This window comes from Temnothorax americanus, unplaced genomic scaffold (assembly GCF_048541705.1).
Source record: "Temnothorax americanus isolate GAGA-0224 unplaced genomic scaffold, ASM4854170v1 Scaffold242, whole genome shotgun sequence".
In the NCBI taxonomy this organism is placed as follows: domain Eukaryota; kingdom Metazoa; phylum Arthropoda; class Insecta; order Hymenoptera; family Formicidae; genus Temnothorax; species Temnothorax americanus.
In genome coordinates this window covers 21,947-37,589 of record NW_027509383.1, presented here as the reverse complement: position 1 = coordinate 37,589, position 15,643 = coordinate 21,947, and the positions used below count along the sequence as shown (strand labels likewise).

The 15,643-nt window shown below is 41.3% G+C and overlaps 2 protein-coding genes across 2 annotated transcripts; one reads left to right on the top strand and one right to left on the bottom strand.

The window, feature by feature from the left end:
- Positions 1–941: 941 nt before the first annotated feature.
- Positions 942–2,695, top strand: LOC143898885 (uncharacterized). The gene is made up of 3 exons (XM_077408669.1): positions 942–990; positions 1,034–1,609; positions 1,749–2,695. Exons 1-3 carry the CDS (start codon positions 942–944, stop codon positions 2,645–2,647), a joined length of 1,524 nt encoding a protein of 507 aa, XP_077264795.1. The 3' UTR covers positions 2,648–2,695.
- A 3,196-nt stretch (positions 2,696–5,891) lies between these two features.
- LOC143898884 (uncharacterized) lies at positions 5,892–9,482 on the bottom strand. The gene is made up of 4 exons (XM_077408668.1): positions 9,467–9,482; positions 8,133–8,570; positions 7,465–8,040; positions 5,892–7,325 (listed from the first exon to the last, which is right to left on the bottom strand). Exons 1-4 carry the CDS (start codon positions 9,480–9,482, stop codon positions 6,427–6,429), a joined length of 1,929 nt encoding a protein of 642 aa, XP_077264794.1. The 3' UTR covers positions 5,892–6,426.
- Between the last annotated feature and the right edge of the window lie 6,161 nt (positions 9,483–15,643).

Genomic DNA, 15,643 nt, shown 5'->3' with positions numbered 1-15,643 from the left:
GCTTCGTGTAAACAAACTCTAAAAAAAAAGGTGTATCCAAAATCGCACACGTACGTATATGCTGTCTTATAAAAATTGCTAAACTTGAAGAGAACGAAAAAGTGATGTATCTATGCACGTTTGACAGGCACTATATTTCTCAAAAATCTATCGTATTTATATGCACATATATTACGTATACAGTGTCCCATTATAATCGATCACCTCCAAAAACTTAAATTAAAATAAAATAAATAAATTTTTCTTTAAAAAGAACTTGGCGCTGCTTTTTTTACTCCCGCTGCATACTTCCCTAAATTATGTTTATTACTTTTTCATACAATCAAAAATTTTTTGTTTTATTAAATTCAATTAAAATTTTAATATTTTATTAAATGTCAAGGTCTAACAGCGCCAAGTTTTTTTTATAAGAAAAATGTATTTATTTTATTCTAATTAAATATTTTTATTTTATATTGTTATCGCTATATAAGTGAAATTATAAAATATGTTTTATGTTTCAGACAGAAGCGATCCGGCGCGCTATTCGCCGGAGTCATTGGCGCGAGAGAAGACGCCGAGGACGGCCACAGCGACGGAAAAGCCACGGGCGCAAGGGAGGACGCCAAAGACGGCCAATTGTAGGCCGGCAACGACTGCATCGCAAAATTATGGACCGGCAACGACTGCGCCGCAAAATTATGGGCCGGCAACTGCACCGCAAGATTCTGGGCCGGCATTTACTGCACAGCAAGGTTCTGGGCCAGCAACGACTGCATCGCAAAATTGTAAGCCGGCAACGACTGCACAGCAAGGTTCTGGGCCGGCAACGACTGCATCGCAAAATTGTGGGCCAGCAACGACTGCACAGCAAGGTTCTGTGCCGGCAACGACTGTATCGCAATATTTTGGACCGGCAACGACTGCATCGCAAAATTATGGGCCGGCGACTGCACTGCTAGATGGGCCGGCAACAACTGCATCGCAAAATTATGGGCCGGCGACTGCACCGCAAGTTTCTGGGCCGGCAACGACTGCATCGCAAAATTATGAGCCGGCAACGACTGCACATCAAGGTTATTATGGGCCGGCAACAACTGCACCGCAAAATTATGGGCCGGCGACTGCACCGCAAGGTGGGCCGACAACGACTGCATCGCAAAATTATGGGCCGGCGACTGCACCGCAAGTTTCTGGGCCGGCAACGACTGCACCGCAAAGTTCTGGGCCGGCAACGACTGCATCGCAAAATTATGGGCCGGCGACTTCACCGCAAGTTTCTGGGCCGACAACGACTGCACCGCAAAGTTCTTTGCCGGCAACGACTGCATCGCAAAATTATGGGCCGGCAACGACCGCACAGCAAGGTTATTATGGGCCGGCAACAACTGCACCGCAAAATTATGGGCCGGCGACTGCACCGCAAGGTGGGCCGGCACCGATTGCATCGCAAAATTATGGGCCGGCGACTGCACCGCAAGTTTCTGGGCCGGCAACGACTGCATCGCAAAATTATGGGCCGGCAACGACTGCACAGCAAGGTTATTATGGGCCGGCAACAACTGCACCGCAAAATTATGGGCCGGCGACTGCACCACAAAGATACGTGTCTGCACCACGAGGTCGAAACGTTAGTATCATTGTTTACTTTTATTAAATTTAAAATATATATAGGGTGTATAACTTGGTTTATTACTTTCTTATTTTAAATGTTTTGAATATTGAAGTGTTATTATAAAAAAATATAAATAATAATTTTAATTTTTCAGCCAATGAAACAGGCCTTCCACAGATTTGTTCAGAAGGAGAAGAAAAAGCAACGACAGCAAGCCAAGCGGCTTCCAATAAATCAACCTGCACCGCAAGGTTATTATGGGCCGGCAACGACTGCACCGCAAAATCATGGGCCGGCGACTGCACCGCAAGGTTATTATGGGCCGGCAATGACTGCACCACAAGGATATGGGCCGGCAACGACTGCACCGCAAAATTATGGGCCGGTGATTGTACCGCAAGGTTATTATGGGCCGGCAACGACTGCATCGCAAAATTATGGGCTGGCGACTGCACCGCAAAGTTATTGTGGGCCGGCAATGACTGCACCACAAGGATATGGGCCGACAACGACTGCACCGCAAAATTATGGGCCGGCGACTGCACTGCAAGGTTATTATGGGCCGGCAACGACTGCATCGCAAAATTATGGGCCGGCGACTGCACCGCAAGGTTATTATGGGCCGGCAATGACTGCACCACAAGGATATGGGCCGACAACGACTGCACCGCAAAATTATGGGCCGGCGACTGCACTGCAAGGTTATTATGGGCCGGCAACGACTGCATCGCAAAATTATGGGCCGGCGACTGCACCGCAAGGTTATTATGGGCCGGCAATGACTGCGCCGCAAAGATATGGGCCCGCTCCGTCTGTACTGCAAGGATATTTTGCACCGAATGTCCCGCAAGGAAATATGCCGGCAACGACTGTACCACAAGAATATGTAGCCACACCACCGTCTGTACTGCAAGGATTATTTTTTCCCAAATAAGGAGGGATCGTAAATTGGCTGTAGCATCATCCAATAATGCTGTTCTCATAGTGCTTCTAAAGCATCTTCACCAAGTGTTGCCTTATACCCAATCGTTCTCGTCCTTAAGTAAACCATAGAATCTTAATGGTCAACTGCAGAAGAAACTATTTGTGTTATAGCCTTTATGAATATCTTATATATTTGTACTTGATGAACCAATAAAAAGTAATAAATACGGTCAGAATACGAAATTTGTTGCACCCAAAACATTACCAAGAATTAATCATACATAAGTTATAAACGTACATAAGCATTGAAGTTGAGTTGGTCTATCCAGACAAACTTGCATAGCGCATAAACATAAGCATAAGGAAATTGATTGGTCCATATACATGTGCATAAGGAAATAGACCAATTAATTTCTTTATGCATATGCTTATGCACCTATGCAAGTTTGTCTGGATTGACCTTTAGGCCCTAGACAAACTTGCATAGGTGCATACATATTGATAATACAATATAATCTAAATGTATAGCAGAAAGATTATGCATTCACATATTTACTGTAACACATACACTTACTACTCAATGTATACACATACTTATTGATAGTATATATAAGTATAGCAGACAATTTATGCATTCATACTATATATACCGTAACTCAACATATGTACATTTAGGGTATACATGTGCACAAAAAAATAGACCAATCTATTTCTTTACACGTATACTTATGCACGTATGCAAGTTTGTCTGGATTGACATTTAGGGCCTAGGCAAACTTGCATAGGTGCATAAGTATATGTGTAAAGAAATGGATTGGTCTATTTTCTTATCTGGATTGATCTTTAGGGCCTAGGCAAATTTGCATAGGTGCATAAGTATATGTGTAAAGAAATGGATTGGTCTATTTTCTTGTGCACATGTATACCCTAAATGTACATATGTTGAGTTACGGTATATATGGTATGAATGCAAAAATTGTCTGCTATACTTATATATACTATCAATAAGTATGTGTATACATTGAGTAGTAAGTGTATCCCTTTAAGGGGATGCTGGAGCCGTCTGTTTTACCGGCATTTTTTTGTCGGCACCTTGCGTCGTAATTAATTGACAGAATTGAAAATCCTTTTCCAGAATTGCAGTACATTCGTTAATAATTCAGGGAATTTTTGATTTTATATAGAAAATGAAAAAAATTACGAAAGTACAGATTTCCTTATCTACTTTTATCCCAATATGGCGTCTCGAGTTACGGCGAGCTGTCAGCTCGTCACAAGATGTATTTCATATAAGAGATATACCATCGGTACGAACGCGAAAACAAGTTTCCCTGAATTGCACAACAATAAAAACATCGATAAACCCCCCAAATCAAGATTTGGAAGCGTAATCTAAAAGAATGATGTCGATGTGTATCGTGCGTATGTATGCGTGTATCGTGCGGATGTATGCGTGCATTGTGGATAAGAGTAGAGCGCAAAATAGCAGGAGATTAGTTCCGAGATATTCGGATAGAGGCGCTGTAAATTTCCATGGCATGCACCGCATGCACGCACGCACGGTCGCACGCACACACTCAGAGATGAGTGTAGAGGACGAGGGGTAAGAAGTGTGAGGTGAGGTTATACATCTGTCACCATCTGTCACTATTACTACGTTTACGCGAGCGTTACTTTCGTCGTAACTTACGATAATTCCTTCGCGTAAACGCGAATTTGTAGTAACTTACGATAATTTATTCCGCGTAAACGAGTGATATATCGTAAGTTACTACAGAAGTAACGCTCGCGTAAACGTAGTATATTATCATAGCAAATGTGTTTTTCAATATTTAGTAAGTGAATGTGTTGCATACTGTGTTTACGCGAACGTTACTTCTGTAGTAACTTACGATAATTCACTCCGCGTAAACGCAGAGACCTCCCGTTTACGTGGAGTAATTATCATATGTTACTACAGAATAACCCCGTTGACGCAGAGTGAATTATCGTAAGTTACTACAGAAGTAACGTTCGCGTAAACACAGTATGCAACACATTCACTTACTAAATACTGAAAAACTCATTTGCTATGATAGTGACAGATGGTGACAGAACCTCACCTCACACTTCTTACCCCTCGTCCTCTTCAGCTATACTTATATGTTATATTATCAATATATATGTGCACACATTGATTAGTAAGTATACATGTCATACTAATTGTATCAATTCAGTAAACGTTTATACTTACTATTTACTAGTCAATGTATGCACATACATATCGATAATATAATATAAATGTATAGCAGAAAGATTATGCATTCACATATTTACTGTAACACATACACTTAGTACTCAATGTATACACATACTTATTGATAGTATATATAAGTATAGCAGACAATTTATGCATTCATACCAAATATACCGTAACTCAACATATGTACAAAGGTATACATGTGCACAAGAAAATAGACCAATCCATTTCTTTACACATATACTTATGCACCTATGCAAGTTTGCCTATGCCCTAAAGGTCAATCCAGACAAACTTGCATAGGTACATAAGTATACGTGTAAAGAAATAGATTGGTCTATTTTTTTGTGCACATGTATACCCTAAATGTACATATGCTGAGTTACGGTATATATAGTATGAATGCATAAATTGTCTGCTATACTTATATATACTATCAATAAGTATGTGTATACATTGAGTAGTAAGTGTATGTGTTACAGTAAATATGTGAATGCATAATCTTTCTGCTATACATTTAGATTATATTGTATTATCAATATGTATGCACCTATGCAAGTTTGTCTAGGGCCTAAAGGTCAATCCAGACAAACTTGCATAGGTGCATAAGCATATGCATAAAGAAATGGATTGGTCTATTTCCTTATGCTTATGTTTATGCGCTATGCAAGTTTGTCTGGATAGACTTTTACTATTCAATGTATGCACATACATATTGATAATATCATATAAGTATATAGCAGAACATTTACTGTAACACATACACTTACTACTCAATGTATACACATACTTATTGATAGTATATATAAGTATAGCAGACAATTTTTGCATTCATACCATATATACCGTAACTCAACATATGTACATTTAGGGTATACATGTGCACAAGAAAATAGACCAATCCATTTCTTTACACATATACTTATGCACCTATGCAAATTTGCCTAGGCCCTAAAGATCAATCCAGATAAAAAAATAGACCAATCCATTTCTTTACACATATACTTATGCACCTATGCAAGTTTGCCTAGGCCCTAAATGTCAATCCAGACAAACTTGCATACGTGCATAAGTATACGTGTAAAGAAATAGATTGGTCTATTTTTTTGTGCACATGTATACCCTAAATGTACATATGTTGAGTTACGGTATATATAGTATGAATGCATAAATTGTCTGCTATACTTATATATACTATCAATAAGTATGTGTATACATTGAGTAGTAAGTGTATGTGTTACAGTAAATATGTGAATGCATAATCTTTCTGCTATACATTTAGATTATATTGTATTATCAATATGTATGCACCTATGCAAGTTTGTCTAGGGCCTAAAGGTCAATCCAGACAAACTTGCATAGGTGCATAAGCATATGCATAAAGAAATTAATTGGTCTATTTCCTTATGCACATGTATATGGACCAATCAATTTCCTTATGCTTATGTTTATGCGCTATGCAAGTTTGTCTGGATAGACCAACTCAACTTCAATGCTTATGTACGTTTATAACTTATGTATGATTAATTCTTGGTAATGTTTTGGGTGCAACAAATTTCGTATTCTGACCGTATTTATTACTTTTTATTAGTTCATCAAGTACAAGTATATAAGGTATTCATAAAGGCTATAACACAAATAGTTTCTTCTGCAGTTGACCATTAAGATTCTATGGTTTACTTAAGGACGAGAACGATTGGGTATAAGGCAACACTTGGTGAAGATGCTTTAGAAGCACTATGAGAACAGCATTATTGGATGATGCTACAGCCAATTTACGATCCCTCCTTATTTGGGAAAAAATAATCCTTGCAGTACAGACGGTGGTGTGGCTACATATTCTTGTGGTACAGTCGTTGCCGGCATATTTCCTTGCGGGACATTCGGTGCAAAATATCCTTGCAGTACAGACGGAGCGGGCCCATATCTTTGCGGCGCAGTCATTGCCGGCCCATAATAACCTTGCGGTGCAGTCGCCGGCCCATAATTTTGCGATGCAGTCGTTGCCGGCCCATAATAACCTTGCAGTGCAATCGCCGGCCCATAATTTTGCGGTGCAGTCGTTGTCGGCCCATATTTTTGTGGTGCAGTCATTGCCGGCCCATAATAACCTTGCGGTGCAGTCGCCGGCCCATAATTTTGCGATGCAGTCGTTGCCGGCCCATAATAACCTTGCGGTGCAGTCGCCGGCCCATAATTTTGCGGTGCAGTCGTTGTCGGCCCATATCCTTGTGGTGCAGTCATTGCCGGCCCACAATAACCTTGCGGTGCAGTCGCCGGCCCATAATTTTGCGATGCAGTCGTTGCCGGCCCATAATAACCTTGCGGTGCAGTCGCCGGCCCATAATTTTGCGGTGCAGTCGTTGTCGGCCCATATCCTTGTGGTGCAGTCATTGCCGGCCCATAATAACCTTGCGGTGCAGTCGCCGGCCCATGATTTTGCGGTGCAGTCGTTGCCGGCCCATAATAACCTTGCGGTGCAGGTTGATTTATTGGAAGCCGCTTGGCTTGCTGTCGTTGCTTTTTCTTCTCCTTCTGAACAAATCTGTGGAAGGCCTGTTTCATTGGCTGAAAAATTAAAATTATTATTTATATTTTTTTATAATAACACTTCAATATTCAAAACATTTAAAATAAGAAAGTAATAAACCAAGTTATACACCCTATATATATTTTAAATTTAATAAAAGTAAACAATGATACTAACGTTTCGACCTCGTGGTGCAGACACGTATCTTTGTGGTGCAGTCGCCGGCCCATAATTTTGCGGTGCAGTTGTTGCCGGCCCATAATAACCTTGCTGTGCAGTCGTTGCCGGCCCATAATTTTGCGATGCAGTCGTTGCCGGCCCAGAAACTTGCGGTGCAGTCGCCGGCCCATAATTTTGCGATGCAATCGGTGCCGGCCCACCTTGCGGTGCAGTCGCCGGCCCATAATTTTGCGGTGCAGTTGTTGCCGGCCCATAATAACCTTGCTGTGCGGTCGTTGCCGGCCCATAATTTTGCAATGCAGTCGTTGCCGGCAAAGAACTTTGCGGTGCAGTCTTTGTCGGCCCAGAAACTTGCGGTGAAGTCGCCGGCCCATAATTTTGCGATGCAGTCGTTGCCGGCCCAGAACTTTGCGGTGCAGTCGTTGCCGGCCCAGAAACTTGCGGTGCAGTCGCCGGCCCATAATTTTGCGATGCAGTCGTTGTCGGCCCACCTTGCGGTGCAGTCGCCGGCCCATAATTTTGCGGTGCAGTTGTTGCCGGCCCATAATAACCTTGATGTGCAGTCGTTGCCGGCTCATAATTTTGCGATGCAGTCGTTGCCGGCCCAAAAACTTGCGGTGCAGTCGCCGGCCCATAATTTTGCGATGCAGTCGTTGCCGGCCCACCTAGCAGTGCAGTCGCCGGCCCATAATTTTGCGATGCAGTCGTTGCCGGTCCAAAATTTTGCGATACAGTCGTTGCCGGCACAGAACCTTGCTGTGCAGTCGTTGCTGGCCCACAATTTTGCGATGCAGTCGTTGCCGGCCCAGAACCTTGCTGTGCAGTCGTTGCCGGCTTACAATTTTGCGATGCAGTCGTTGCTGGCCCAGAACCTTGCTGTGCAGTAAATGCCGGCCCAGAATCTTGCGGTGCAGTTGCCGGCCCATAATTTTGCGGCGCAGTCGTTGCCGGTCCATAATTTTGCGATGCAGTCGTTGCCGGCCTACAATTGGCCGTCTTTGGCGTCCTCCCTTGCGCCCGTGGCTTTTCCGTCGCTGTGGCCGTCCTCGGCGTCTTCTCTCGCGCCAATGACTCCGGCGAATAGCGCGCCGGATCGCTTCTGTCTGAAACATAAAACATATTTTATAATTTCACTTATATAGCGATAACAATATAAAATAAAAATATTTAATTAGAATAAAATAAATACATTTTTCTTATAAAAAAACTTGGCGCTGTTAGACCTTGACATTTAATAAAATATTAAAATTTTAATTGAATTTAATAAAACAAAATTTTTGATTGTATGAAAAAGTAATAAACATAATTTAGGGAAGTATGCAGCGGGAGTAAAAAAGCAGCGCCAAGTTCTTTTTAAAGAAAAATTTATTTATTTTATTTTAATTTAAGTTTTTGGAGGTGATCGATTATAATGGGACACTGTATACGTAATATATGTGCATATAAATACGATAGATTTTTGAGAAATATAGTGCCTGTCAAACGTGCATAGATACATCATTTTTTCGTTCTCTTCAAGTTTAGCAATTTTTATAAGACAGCATATACGTACGTGTGCGATTTTGGATACACGCCGTTTCGCGTGCGCGCGTGTCGCACCTCGCCTCGCGACAGTGCGTGAATCGTACAAACGTTAAAGCCCCTTCCACAATGCCAGGCAGCAAGCAATAGGAACAGGAAATAACCAAAAAATCGTTAATTACAACCTAAAAAATTCGAATGCTATGATTGGTTGACAACAAGCAATAGGCACACAATTTTCAACGTGACGGAAACTCTGTGTGTGACTTCCGGTTTCGCCATCGTGGCGTGCGCACGGTGGCGAGTTATCTCCCGCTTAAAATTGTGAGTGATTTTAATTTGCGGATAGTTGAGTCATTTTTTGAGCGCCCTGTGTGAGCACAGGCGCGTCCGCTGTCTGCCGGGAGTCTTTTTGTGTGGGGCTACTGTTCGGTACATTGCGTGTGAGGAATATTTCTTAACGAAGAGGGGCGTTAACCTCTTTCGGCCGACATGTCGGCTGGGGGCAACCCCCCGTCCCCCGTTTCGCCTACTTTTGAAGATGCAAGAGAAGATTTTCAAGCTTTTATATCGCAACCAAAGAATTATCAGGGTGAAATGACGGATAATATGGAGTTTGAAGATGAATCAAGAAACCGTCCCCTTCCCTCTTCCACTGAAGAGGAGGAGGCTGCAGGATCCATGGTGAATAATAAGAGCAGTAAGAAGAGACAAGTCGTCTTGAGTACTATGTCTTCCACCGCGAAGAAATCAAGTAAACAAGCCCCGACGTCTACGAGTAAGTCAAATACGAAAAGAGAGGTTATCCCACCAATTAAGAATCAGGACAGCAAGTCCGGGTCAACTGAGTCGACTACTTTATATGGAGCTTACACAAAAGCCCCCTTTATAGTTTTGTTCCGCATTCCTTCGACAAAGGATCAACCCAGGAAACGTTTCTCAATGATTACAATGGCTAAAAAACTCAGGTCAGCAAACGTAAAATATGACAGCGTTGCGCCTTCTTCATTCAACACGTGGAGGGTTACATTTCCGTCAAAGGCCGCAGCTAATATGGCTTTGAGGAACAAGTTCGTTAAAGATGAAGGATTTATAACATACATTCCGAAATACAAATTAACTCGTCAGTTCGTTATAAGAAGTATTCCTCTCGACATATCCTTGGCTGAGCTGAAGACTGTAATCGAGGAAGAGAATCAGGATATCCTAATCTCGGACCTCTTCAGGCTGAAGAGGAGGGATCGCACCACTGGTATTTGGTCGGACTCGGAGGCGGTCTGTGTCCAGAAAGTGGGTGAAGAATTACCGGACCATGTAAAGATTTATAAAACAATTGCTCACACATCACCGTTCCAAAGGTCGGTACGACTCTGTTTTAATTGCGGCCTATTTGGTCATCTATCTAAATTTTGCGAAAGGAATCCCAGATGTCTACAATGTGGCAGTGAGAACCATGTTAGTTCTAAGGAGAAACCTTGCTCCGAACCGAAGAAATGTATTAACTGTGAGGAAGAACACGCTACTAGTGATAGAAAATGCCTTAAATATATAAAGAACCTCGAGATTGCAAAAGTGATGGCCGTTGATAATCTTCCCTTTATGGAGGCAAGGGCCTTAGTTCAGAAAAGGGAGAATAAAAATTGCCCGGTATATGAGGATCGGCGTCCGCCAGCTTTTTCTTCGAGAAACTTCCCTCTTCTTCCGTCGAGGGGTGGCACGTCTGCGTCTAACTTTGCGACAAGTCTACAATCCAGTGCGAGAGGAAGAACATTTGCTGCTAGCCTTGAGAAGGTGGCTCCGGAGATCTCATCCAAACTCTTGGAAATAATGGAAAAGGCGTCTACTATGAAACAACTGGACCAACTGGTGACTAGATTAGAGAGAACCATGAAGCTCCACGAGGAGAACATTAAAGAATAGAATCTTGTCAAAGGTTTTTTTTTTCCTTTTTTCTTTGTACATCTTTACGCGTTAACGATCTCTGTTACTATTAATCTTTAATAACATAGTAGCTTAACCAGTTTAGTATAGTTTGCTCTGCGTTAGAGCTTTGCACTTTTTTTTCCTTCTTCTTAACTTTAATAACTTCTTCATTTTTATATTTTTAATCTTCTTCTCTTATTTTTTTTACTTTTTTATAATTTTTCCTTCCTGGTTTTTTCTCATTCCATATTTTGGAATGGATAAATTTAGGTTGATACATTGGAATGCACATTCCTTGTTACAGCGTTTCCAAGAATTGGAAAGGCAGAGTACATTATTCGATTGCGCAGCAATTTCGGAAACATGGCTTAAACCACAACTTAATTTCATGTTGAGAGGCTTCGATACGATAAGAAGGGATAGGATTATAGGTAGAGGTGGAGGGGTAGCTATTTTGGTTAGTCATGCCCTTAAATACAGAGAGATTTCCGTGCTGGAGGATTGTGCAGGTAAAGTGGAAGCATGTGCAATTGAGGTGCTTTTTTCCGACTTCAGTCTTATTATTGTATCTTGCTATAGACCCCCCCAAAGTGGTCAAATTTCTGAAAATGAGTGGGTAAGATTTTTTACTCAATTTGATAACAATAATGGACTTAGTAAATATATTTTCGTGGGTGATTTCAACTCTCACAGTCCGGTTTGGGGATCTTCGTTCTTCTGTCAATCGGGTAGGTCACTGTCGTCTGCAATTGAGGATACTGAACTCGTCCTAGTTAGTGACGGGGCTTCGTCCTTCTTGGGAAACGCTTCATGCGGCCCATCAATCATTGATTTGGCGTTCTGTCATGCTTCCATTGCTCCTAAACTGAGATGTCAGACTTTGGATGATGCCTGGGGATCGGATCATTATCCCGTTTTGATTACGTCGTCAATGAATAGAGACCCCTCTTCTTTCCTACGTAAGCGAACCAAATTATACAATAAGCACACGAATTGGAATCAGTTTAGCCTTATTATGGATAAAGATCTTAGAATCCTGATGTTGTCGGATCAGCTTAATCCCTCGGTCTTATATTCTTCATTCTTGGCAATTGTGGAAAAGGCAGTGGGGGAGGCTACCCCGGGGAATCCTCGGAACCCCCCTCCCTCTCCTCCTCGTCCTCCGTGTATTTAGTGGAACGAGGAATGCGATACGTGGATAGCGGAAAGAAAGTTAAAACTAAAGATTTTTATGGAAACGGGTAGAGCTGTAGACTATGAGGCCTATAGACATCAATGTGAGGTAACAAGGAAGGGGTTAAGGAGGATTAAACTTGAGGCTTTTAAAGAGTTCGCAGAATCTCTCAGAAGAGATACTAACCCCAAAATAGTTTGGGACACCATGAAGAAGTTTGATTCGAGATGGAATAGGACTGAGACAAGTAGAGCGGTTCCCACCGAGAAGATCGACAATGTCCGTAATCAAATTGAGGAACTATTCCCCCCATGGGCTCCCACTCCTCGACCAGAAGAATCTTTGAGTTCTCCGGGAACGGACCCTTTCCTGGACTTACCTTTTCTGCCTGAGGAACTTGATTGGGCTTTGGAATCGGTAAATTTAGGTTCTAGCCCTGGACTGGATGGAATCGATTATAGAATTATTAAGAAATTTTCCCCGTTGGGCAAGGCTTTTCTTTTAAAAATTTACAATCTCCTTTACAAGGAGGGTAGTTTTCCGGAGGAATGGAGAGATTACTTGGTTTTCTTTATTCCAAAACAAGGAACCAATGTTAAATTTCGACCTATATCACTCTCATCGTGTTTATGTAAAGTCATGGAAAGATTAGTGACGAATAGACTTCTTTGGTGGTTGGAAATGAATAAACTTTTCCCGGATTCGCAATATGGGTTTAGAAGACAGAGAAGCTGTCTTGACAACTTATCAATTCTATACACGGACATTTTGATAGGATTTGAAGAGAAAAGGGCTACTCCAGCTGCGTTTTTAGATGTGAAGTCAGCTTATGACTCCGTCCTCCCGGATATTCTCATTGATAAGTTGGCTACTCTGGGTCTCCCCCCACAGAGCAAAACATTTATTTATAATCTGATCTCTTTTAGAAGGGTTTCATGTAGCTTTCATGAGCTGGATGAAAAAGGGTTCGCTTATCGGGGTCTTCCGCAGGGTAGTGTAATGAGCCCGATACTGTACACTATATATGTTACTGAAATAGATAATATGAGTCATGGTGATGTGCATATGCTTCAGTATGCAGATGATATTTGTCTTTATTCAACCTCCCCGTCGTTGGCTATTGGAATAAAGAATTTAGAACAGGCCATTAAATATATTGAGAAGAAATTAAAAGAAATTGGATTGGTATTATCTCCACTAAAGACACAGTTTTGTATCTTTAATAGGACTAGAATGAAAATGAGCACCCCTTTGAACGTTTCTGGAACTTTAATTCACCCATCTGATGTGGTACTTTTTCTAGGAGTCTCCTTTCATAAAAATCTAAATTGGAAGTTTCATATGCTGAAGCTAGAAAAGAGATGTGCAAACTCAATCAGAACTCTTAAATGTTTAGGTAGGAAGTGGTGGGGCTCTGACCCATACGTCCTTAGGAAGGTTTATAGGGCGTTAATCCGTTCTAGACTTGAATATGCAGGTTTCCTTATGGGTTCTGTCTCCAGGGACCTATCTACGAAGGTGGACAAAATCCAGATGAGAGCAATTAGATTGGTTATGGGTTACAGATGTTCAACTCCCCTTAATGTTATGCTTGCAGAACTTCGTGAACCCTCCCTTTATTTTAGATTCAAATATCTGGCATTGGGTTTTCTCTTTAGAGTTTGGTCCAGTGTATCACATCCCCTGAAGGACAGATTAATACACTTAAACAACAACAACAGCAGACTTATCGAGCACGGTAAACGCATGAGTGACCCATTCTTGGAGGCTCTTTCCTCTTTTAAAGAATATATGGAATATATCCCTCAGAGGGAACATCCGATTTGCTATCCTGAGAATTTTGAAGCTCTGTTCGCCCACATAGAGGTAGACAGGGTCTCTGGTGATTTAATTAAAAAGGATTCTGTTCCCATGGCTAAATTTAATGAGATTTTTGGTCAGGTCTTGCTCTCTAATCAAGCTATTTTCACGGATGGATCTACTAACATGAGGGAGGTAAATTCCTCTGGTTTTTCGGTCGTTTCGCAGTCCGGTGAGGTATTATTCAGCGCATCCTCCTTTGGTTTCCTTTCCTCCTTTACGGTGGAATCAATGGCTATTCTAAAAGCCCTTCAGATTTGTGAGGAACATGAATGGTCTGAGGCTTTTATTTTCTCGGACTCACTATCTAACTTACTGGCTATCTCTTCTTGCTTTAAGCCTTCCCAGACCTCTTTCTTGATCTTAGAAATAAGAAACCTTTTGGTTAAATTTGTAAAAAGGAACTGGAATATTAATCTTGTTTGGATCCCATCGCATGTGGGCATTAGGGGGAATGAACTTGCAGATGGGGCCGCCAAGGCAGCCTGTAATGGCCCAAATGTAGATTTCAAAGAAATTCCTCATAAAGAGTTAAAACGCTTATGGAAAAATGAAATTAACAGAGAATCAATAGAATAATGTTTTGAGGAAAGGATCTTCAGAGGGTCTAGGTTCTTCTCATTCTTCTATGATCAGAATAATGTTGACTTTAAAAAGGCATGGTTTGATGAATTTATCATTAAGAGAAGGGCATTTACTTCTATTAACCGCTTGAGATGTGGACACTCGTCCCTGCATGATAGTTTGTTTAGATTCCTCATGGTGGATTCCCCGGACTGTCCATACTGTGGAGAATTGGAGACTCCAGAACACGTTTTCTGGACTTGCTTTAAATATGATGATCAGCGTGAAACCCTGATAAAGGCTTTATCTGGACTATTCGGTTATGGCCCCTACTCGTTGGAGTTTTTACTTCAACTCCCCTCACCGAGAGTGGCATTCATTTTGGAAAAGTTTATATGTTCATTGCCGATCTTTATATGATTAAGGACTCTCTTATTAGAAGTTAACAGATAATTATATCTAAAGATGATTGAAGGATTTGTATGAATAGATGCAATCGAGGTGTGCTCTGTCTTAACTTTAAGACAATTTATTTTGTTTGTTTAAATTAGTTAACGCTCAATTGATTACCACTGTTATCTGGGCGTAATTATACGAGAATTGTAAGCCTAAGTCTTAAGTTTTAATTTTAAGTTTAATTTTAATTTCAACTTTAAAGTGCAACACGATAGGAAATTTCTTATTTAGTTATTTATTTGTTGTGCGATTCTTAATTTTTTCACATAAAGATTCGAATGGCGTGTCGAATTATAAAATTTATAAGTTTTAGGTTAGGTTTCAAGGAGGATCTTCCTCCTAATACTTGTAGGGCTTTGCGCGCGGCCGCGTGGGTGTCATAACGACACTCCCTCTCGAGATAGCTATTTTGAATAGACCTGTAGCTTTAAATAAATGTAGATTAGGATTGGAGAACCTCTATTGAGGTGTGCGTGTGATACGACCTTAAGATAAGTACCCAACACAATCTGTGATTCAACCCATGTAAACAGACCATATGGGCTCTTCCCATGGTCATATTTCTTATATTTCAAACTCTGTGTCTATTGCCTGTGTCACTGTTCATTCTGCATTTATACATGATTTCTGATTTTTATTCCCTGTTCCTATTGCCTGTCGCCTGGCATTGTGCCGCGC